At 44.0% G+C, this 8641-nt stretch overlaps 1 protein-coding gene across 1 annotated transcript in view; it reads right to left on the bottom strand.

Annotated features, from left to right (window-relative positions):
• The window catches only part of LOC135213006 (large ribosomal subunit protein eL19-like), a 59222-nt gene extending 56476 nt beyond the window's left edge, over positions 1 to 2746 (bottom strand). The window contains 1 exon segment of the mRNA XM_064246785.1: positions 2743 to 2746. Within this exon segment, the coding sequence (XP_064102855.1) occupies positions 2743 to 2745 (3 nt within the window). The 5' untranslated portion in view covers position 2746.
• Between the last annotated feature and the right edge of the window lie 5895 nt (positions 2747 to 8641).

The raw sequence follows: 8641 nt of genomic DNA, 5'->3' as shown, positions 1-8641 counted from the left end.
TGGGTTCAACAATTTGGAGAGCAGGACTCAGGCTCGGTCATCTTTCACTCCTTCCTGCTTGGAAGCCTTGCTGGGAGCTACGCAAGATCCCAAGTCATCATTTCAACTTCCCTTGTCGGGGCATGTCCAGTCGGTCTTACGTAAGGTAAACACCTCTGTTTCAGATCGGGACGGATCGCTTCGCTCTAGGGGCTCTGCCAAGTTGCTTCCCCTGCCTCTCGAGTGGCATAGGAAGTATTATGCTACAAACTCTGCATACTTGATGTCACGTCATCTTAACCCCTTCTTTACTGGGTGGGTGAGCAGAATGTAAACATTGCGTTTGCTGCCGAACTGAATCTCTCGGTAGTGACTCCAGTTTGGAGGGGTGCCGATCGTAAAAATATTTGCCAAAAATACACTAATCAAGACAGGCTAATGAAATTATCAGGTATTATTAGCACTATAATAACGCATATTCTCTGTTAGTTTTATCATCCTACAGGGAAAATAAATGATTTTATGAAAAAAAATGTGAAACTCAGTGTCCCTTGTACAAGGGACACTGGTGGTCGGTGAGAAAACTAGTCTTGAATAGAAATTCAGTCTTACAGAATGTTGGTATATCCACCTGGAACATGCACATAAAGTATTATCAAAATAGAACAGTAAATAAGCACGTAATAACAAAAAAAGGAGCAAAAATTAAAGCGAAAGCCCCGCCAATAAATATGGAAATCGCAAATTTTTATAGTATATCTTTCAAAAATTGGTCGATGTCATTTTCTACGTTTTCTAAGATTAGTTTCATCACAGAAAACAACTTTAGGGGCATCAGGGGTATCTAAACTAATTTTTCAAGTTTCTTGTCCTCAGAAAAAATTGCTTTTTTGCTTTTTCTCTGGTTTGGTTTTTTATATATAAAGTTACTATAAGGCTTTATTTTTACCTTCATTTATCTGGTGTTCATATCTTTTATTTGTAAAATGTAATAAGTGAATAAATAAATAAATACAGTAAATGATGATGCAACTGGTTTTATACTTGGGTAGAAGTTATTACATGTTTATGCTTGTCTGGTTTTGTGATTTTTTGTTGAGACGCAGTTCATCTGTCACCTACACACTACTATAAGCAGTAATAATATTTTTTGGGGTTCATCATACGTCTGGCATCGTGTCATACTGTTTATTTTGCTCCAAACTCTTCAAACCGAAATTACAGAATGATTGGAAGTCCCTATCTGAAAAGAGGAGTTTTGGTGGTATTATGCGTACCACCTTTATGCACCCGGGGCGGTGTAGTAGACTTGAATGGTGGTACCCACCTACCTCCAAACAAACTTTTGGTAATGAAGAGGTTAACCTGGACATCATTCATCTGAAGCTGCGGTTGACTTTGAAGCAGGTGAGGTCAGTGGCTCCATCCTTGTTACCGCAGGATTCCTCAGCTTTGGAGTCTACGGCAGCCTCCATGTTGCAGCCAGTTTCTTGGTTGGACTTCTGGTCGGCGGTCATTGCCAAGATAGCTTCAGACAGGTCCCCAGAGGGGTTGGTGAATGCTTTCTCTCTTGCCAGTTTGTTGCATTCAGGAGGCAAGGTGTTCTCGTATCTTGCACACCTCAAGTGTTAATATATGGGCTAACCTTCTCCTGATTAGAAAAGATGCAGCTTTATCCAGGATGGAAAGATTGGTTGACCCCGAGTCCTTGCTGGCATTGAGGAATGGGGTCGGAATCTCAATTTCTGTTCCCTCGGACTGAGCTGGAGGATGTCATAGACTGTCGCCCGGCTGACACGAAGGACAGATTAGTGCACCAGGTTGTGTCCAAGTCAGGAGTCTCGTCCTTGGAGCCATCCGGCTCTTCCTCCTCCCCCTGCCCAGCAGCAATCACAAATGTCGTCACCTGGTAAGCTGTCAAGGAGTTCGGTTTCAGCAGGGCCTCCCTGTTCATCCCAGCCTAGGTCAGAGGACCAATGTCCCTTTCACTTCCGCTCCTTTAAGTCGAGAAGGGACCCCAAGGGCATAGGTAAAGGGGGTCGTCGGTAGGTTAGGCGTCTCTACCTCTCCTATGCCACGAGTGAGGGGTGCCTGGTGGGCCAGTGGGCCAAGTGGTGGAGTTATGGGGCGGAGAAGTGGGTAGTAGATGTCCTTCGAGTGGGGTATCTACTGCCATTCGACTTCTCTCCCCCGCTCTTGGACAAGCCTCTGCTCAGGAGGGTGTACCCACCAGATTCTCTGAACTTCTTGGCTCTCTGGGGGGACGTGCAGAAGACGCTGGACAAGGATGCAACAGAAGAAGTGGTGCGTCCGTCTCCAGGATTTTACAGTCACATCTTCTTGGTGCCCATGACATCAGGAAGTTGGAGGCCTGTAATTGACTTATCCACCTTGAATCATTTCATCAGGAAAACAAGGTTCAAGATGGAGACCCCGTGTTCAGTGTTGGCAGTTGTGAGGGGAGGTGACTTCATGCTGTCGATAGATTTGAGGGACATACTTCCAGATCCCAATTCATCTGTCGCCCAGGAAGTTCCTTCGCTTCTCTCTCGGTGAGAAGGTCTTCGAGTTCAAAGTCCCGTGCTTCGGGCTGATCACAGCCCCTCAAGTGTTCACAAGGGACTTCTTTCTCATCTCAAGTTGGGCCCATGCTCAGGGGATCTGTTTGCTAAGGTACCTCGATGATTGGTTGGTCTTGGCAGGTTCCAGGGAGAAGCTGCTGCAGGACAGAGATCACCTGCTTCGGTTTTGTCTGGAACTGGGCATCGTGGTCAACCAAGAGAAGTCAAAGCTCATACCCAGTCAAAGGATTCTCTACCTGGGCATGATCATTGATACGGTGGTTTCAAGGGTTTTCCTGTCAGATCAGAAGTTGGAGAAATTGCGAGTGATGGCGAGCAACTTCCTGTTGCAACCACATCAGTTAGCTCATCAGTGGCAGGTTCTTCTGGGAATTTTGTCTTCTCTGGAGAAGGTGGTCCCTCTTGGGCATCTTTATCTTCAGTCTCTACAATGGAGGCTGAGGGAATTCTGGTCTCCAGTTGGGGAATTGCCCCTATTAAGATTTCCTCTGCTCTGGAAGACCTTCGTTGGTGGTTGGACGACTGAAATCTCAAAGGGTGTTTCTCGGCATTCTCTCCCCCCAGACTTCCTTCTGTTTTCAGACGCCTCCCTCGCAGGTTGGGGACTCATTTAGGTGGCCTCATTGCCTCGGGCATTTGGAGTTTGGAAGACAAGCAGCAGCATATCAACGTCTTGGGGTTGAAGGTAGCCTTTCTGGGTCTGAGAGAGTTTTGGGAGAGAGTAGAGGGTCATTCTGTCGTTCTCATGTTGGACAACACCACGGTGGTCGCTTATGTGAACAAGCAAGGAGGCTTGGTTTTACGTCAACTTCACGCCTTGACCGTCGAGGTTCACCAGAGGGCAGTCAGCAATTCGGTAGAGCTCTCAGCCAGGTATATCCCAGGCAAACAGAATGTGGTCGCAGACAAGCCGAGTCGTCGAGACCAGATCCTAGGCACAGAGTGGTCTCTCTTCATCAAGTAGTAGCAGACAAGCTCTTCCAGGTTTGGTGGAGACCCATGCTGGACCTTTTTGCGACCCAGTTCAACAATACACTGGAGATATTCCATTCAGTGGTTCCGGATCCTCTAGCGTTAGTGGAAGATGTGTTCCAACGTCCCTGGGACAACCTGGAGGTGTATGCCTTCCCTTCATTTTGTTTGATCCGTCAAGTCCTGAACAGGTTGATGAGTTCGCAGTCTCAGGATGCCTTTGGTAGCGTCGTTCATCAGACAGAGACTTGACACTCAAAACGGTTTTCCTCCTGGCCCTTGGCATCTTCGAAGAGAGTGGGGAGCTGCACGGTCTGAGTTATGATGTGTAGCACACCAGGGGTTGGGGGTCAGTGTCCTTCGAATTTGTCCTGGAATTCGTGGCTAAGACTCAGAATCCCTTGGTGCACGATGATAGGTTCACCTCCTTTTACATTCCATCACTAAATGACTTTGTGGGCGGTGATGCTCAAGAGCTTTTGTTGTGTCCTGTCAGGGCTCTACGTTGCTACCTTAAAAGGACACAGCACCTTAAACCAGGTTGTCGTAGACTTTTTGTTAGCACGGGGCTTACAAAGAAAGAGGTAAAACAAACAAAAACTTCTATCAGTTTTCTTCTGAAGACTTAAAAAGAAACCCACAAAATCACTGTGTAACGTGTTTACTTCTAAGTATTTACATTTAATTTTACTCCACACTTGAGTACTTTCAGGCCCTATCTGTGGCCCAATTTCAAGAGATGTTTAGGTTGTCAGCAGCAGTCTTCTGGAATTTCCAGGCTGACAACCTACACATCTCTTGAAAATGGGCCACAGATAGGGCCTGAAAGTACTCGAGTGTGGAGTAAAATTTAATGTAAATACTTAGAAGTAAACACTTTAAACAGTGATTTTGTGGGTTTCTTTTTCAATCTTAAAGAAAGAGGTGTCGAAACATACTATCTCATTTTGGATACGGTAAGCCATCAGACAGGCATACTTGACTCTTGATGATTCCGCCACCACGTCTGTGCAGGCTAGAGCACATGATGTTAGGGGTATTGGTCCCTCTCTGGCTTTTAAAATGAACTTGGCTGTACACAGAGTGCTGAGTACTGGTACTTGGTTATGCCAGTCCACGTTCACCTCCTTCTATCATAAGGATGTTGCCCACTGATCTATGGACACATTTTCCCTGGGTCCTATGGTGGCTGCCATCTTACCTAAGATGATTGTGTGGATGAGAGAATGAGTGAGTTGGATGGTCTCTTTCTTTCTCTTGTACCTTTCCTTCTTCCTTTGGGCAGGTTGAGGAATAGACGTGTCATTCGCTGGACTGGTATTATGCAGGTGAGTAAGGTAGTCACTTACAGTTTGGTTGCTTGGTATGCAAATAACCAACCCTCTATTCAGTAGCATATGCTCCACTCCTTGGCAAGGGGGGGAGTAGGGAGTGGTAACAAACCCTGGTGTATTGGTTTGTTATTGGACAGTCAAAGTTTCTCTTTAGTTCCCTATTACTACAATGATTCTCCCATATATCATTGTATGTTGCTCAGTGTCTGAGTGGTTGGATATCAATGTATCTAGCTTCTCATGGGCATCAGTCCCTCTCTGGAAGATATTTCTTCTGGAGCTGGACTGGTGGGTAGGGACCCAGCCAGTTTAGGATGTCTGTACCTCCTTCCAAGTATAAGTCTATCTTATTTTTAAGACTGAAGGTTTGTTTGCGTATGAGCAAATGATAAATTTTTTAAGGCAATTTGTATTTTTCATAGCTACAAATCTGAGGTCTTAATGTTGTACTGCCCACCTCTAGCCGCCCCTCTGTCTTGCTAAAAGACATCCTGGGTTGGGAAAGACTGAGCGCTGTGGCGTGGGTGCGTGGTCCTTGACCACTTTTCATCTGATATACGGATGCATTGCCAGATCTCACAAAGATTCCTTGCTTTCATCTGCGATTTAACTGGATCCAACTAGGCGCTAGAAATTATCCTATGGTTAAAAAAAAAGGGTATCCCTAAAAGCATTAGAGGAGTACCTATTACTATTACCACCTTAGAGTAAGTTTTTGTAAAAATGACAAATTTGTACCTAATTTGTATTTTTCATAACTTACAAATCTGAGGTCTTAACATTAGGATAAATACTCAGCGGCAGCTGGAAACCGGTAAAGTTTAAAATAATTGTGTATGCAAGGGACTATTGGCATCTGTGCTTGGTCACGAGACATGTGGGGCCACCCACATACCCCTCATTAACTCGTGACCCCGTCAGTTATTCTTCCAACCCAGGTTAGTTGATAAGAGGGGTGGTTAGAGGTGGGCCTTCGTATGTTAAGACCTCGGGTTTGTAAGTTATGAAAAATACAAATTACACGTAGTTACAAATTTGTCATTTGTTCATATACGAAACAAACCTTCGGTCTTAACATTAGGATAGACTCACTCTTAGTGGGAGGTAAGTACTATTAACCAACTGGGAGTTTGCCACCTTTAATCAGTTTTCTGAATACCAGAATTCTACGAAACAACTGACCAGTATTTCCGAATCTAAGATATATATGAATATCATAGAGTCAGACTTCTGGGTTTTTACACAATGTCACAGTTCATTGCGTCCGAGGAAGATAAGAAGATCTGTTCCCCTAACAAACCAATTCCTCCACTCATGTACGTTTGTTATCATTCCTCTCCCCCTTGCTAAAGAGAGGAATGTCCTGCTACTGATAGGTATCTTACTGATACTAACCGTAACAGTATGGCCACTTCACTCACCTGTACCTTGTCCGTTCCAGCTTATGATGGTACTCTCTTCTTACTGCCCAAAGTAAAGAAGGAGACAGAAATTTGAAAAGGAAAGAGGCCAGTTAACTCCTCCATTTCACATTCATACCATCATCTTAGACAAGATATCAACTGACCCCCCAGGGGTACTGGATGAGTTACACCTTTTGTTGAGTAGCCACCAAAGGACCCAAGGAAATTGAGTCCAAGGACCTCTGGGCAACCATATATGTATATGTATATGTATGTATGTATGTATATATATATATATATATATATATATATATATATATATATATATATATATATATATATATATATATTGTGACGTTTAAAGAACGCCTCGCCTTCCCAGCAATTTTTTTATTAATTGTATTTATAAAAGAAGCAGCCATGCCTTCTCCTAAAGCAACTGATGTTGGGAGAGAGCATGTCGTAGTAAGGCTAGTGAGACATTTCCGGTCTGACGGAAGCTTAGGGTAAGAGAGGCAAGTCACAAGAGTAGCTAGGCTTCGAGATGGATCTTAGGGACCTCTACAATAAGACCTCTTTTTCCTTCCCAATTTGCTGGTTGTTGTGATCACTTTTCAGGCAGTGCCTGAGGCGGTATTTGGAAGCCCCGTGATTCCAGGACAACCAGTATCTCCCTCAGTCGACTGCAGTTCGCGACCTCGGACTGATGTCAGGCCAGTCAGCCTCCCACACTTAAGCCTAACGGCGTTATTGGCGCGCCCAATCCGCGACCAAGCCGGACGCCGCACTTTTCCACAAAGGGTCCACACTGAACATTGTATTCAGGTACGTCTAAAAGTGTAAACTCCAAACCAGCACCTTTTACTACCATACGACTCTTGCTAATTTCATTTTCAAGTCTCACTTTTATCCCTCCTACATCAAAGCCCTTTGTCCTCATCGGGCCACGTGCTCCCCCCATGTGACTTGTTAAAGACTAAGCCTTCAGTGCATACCTCAGTGAAACATTAGAGTTCCTTTGCCCCAGTGTTAGAGAACTAATTATCCTTAACCAAAGCAAGAAGTAATTTTTTCTTTTATCTTGTGTAATCTGGGATCCTTTTCCAGATTCCCTGAGTCACGTACGAAGTCTGTCTGCCCGCAAGTGTTGCATTCCCGCAAGATTATGAAACCAGCTTTTATCAATTCCATTTTGAGCCATCTATTATCCATTTGTGATAGATTATAAGTCCACGTGGAGACCAATAGCATTTACTTTTCTCCAGGCCAGTACGAGCCTTTTGTAAATAAATAGCTGTAAAGTATTTAGCTGAGTTTCTGGCGACCTGTTCCTCTAGAGTAAATATTAACTATAAATCAGTTTTACGGTAAGTTCAAGTAATTTCGTCTTGTTCTCCCTCAATTATTTCTGTTTACGTATCGAGCCTCTCTCAAGGCCGGGCTCATACGTAAAAGTGGCGACCTCGCCGAGGATTCGAACCTAGCTTGCTTAAAAAAAGCTTGTAAATCGCGTTATCCCTTGTAAAACGAATGTAAATGTTTTTACATAGCGCACATCAAAGCACACTTGCAGGGAAAGACACACACTGGCTCACGGTAAGGTGTTCCATTCATTAATATGATTATTCTATAACCAATGTTAGCTAAAGGTACGTTTAAGTATTTTTATTTATGAAGTGTTTAAACAAGTGTGAAGTGAGAAATATTATTATATTGTAACGGCCAGAGCGCCGAGTGAATTCTGTTATTTGTAAATCGCATTGTTCTCGTCTGACGAGACACTAACACGTGTGTAGAATAGATGCCAGAAAGAACCAGATCAAACTAGGAAGTGCTTTGCCAGGGTTTATTGCTGTATTAGAAAGCCTAGCTAGTTAGGAGTATTTTACTAATAGTTACGGCAAAAGAAGTGTACAATTATCTCTGTGATATGTTAGGGAATTCATTTTAACTTAGTTTCATTCCAAGTGTTGGTAACCGCTCTCTCAGGCTAGCTTCTCAGCTTCGCGCACGCGCACTCTCATGCCTGCCAGCCAACCTTCGGTTCACTCACAGCAGCAGCCATGTTTGTTATCTCTTTAAGCATTATCTCAACGATTTAAGCAAAGTAACGAAAGTCTTGAAAGTTTAATGTAAATAATATTAATCTCGGTACTAGTATCTATCGTTCCGCCAGAGAAATTAACGTAATTCGCCTTGAATAAGAAATTAGAATTTCGTGTTGTAAATCGCTTTCGCATTTACAGATCAGCTGATTCGCCATCGCTGCACCCGCTCTGCTAGCCCGCGCTGCCCAGCTCGCTCACCGCGTTTCACGTCGCATCGCTCACTCGCTCGCTGAGCGAAAGTTTCATTTCACTTCGACTTAACG

Source organism: Macrobrachium nipponense, chromosome 42, assembly GCF_015104395.2.
Source record: "Macrobrachium nipponense isolate FS-2020 chromosome 42, ASM1510439v2, whole genome shotgun sequence".
Classification (NCBI taxonomy): domain Eukaryota; kingdom Metazoa; phylum Arthropoda; class Malacostraca; order Decapoda; family Palaemonidae; genus Macrobrachium; species Macrobrachium nipponense.
This window is presented reverse-complemented; position numbering and strand designations above follow the sequence as displayed.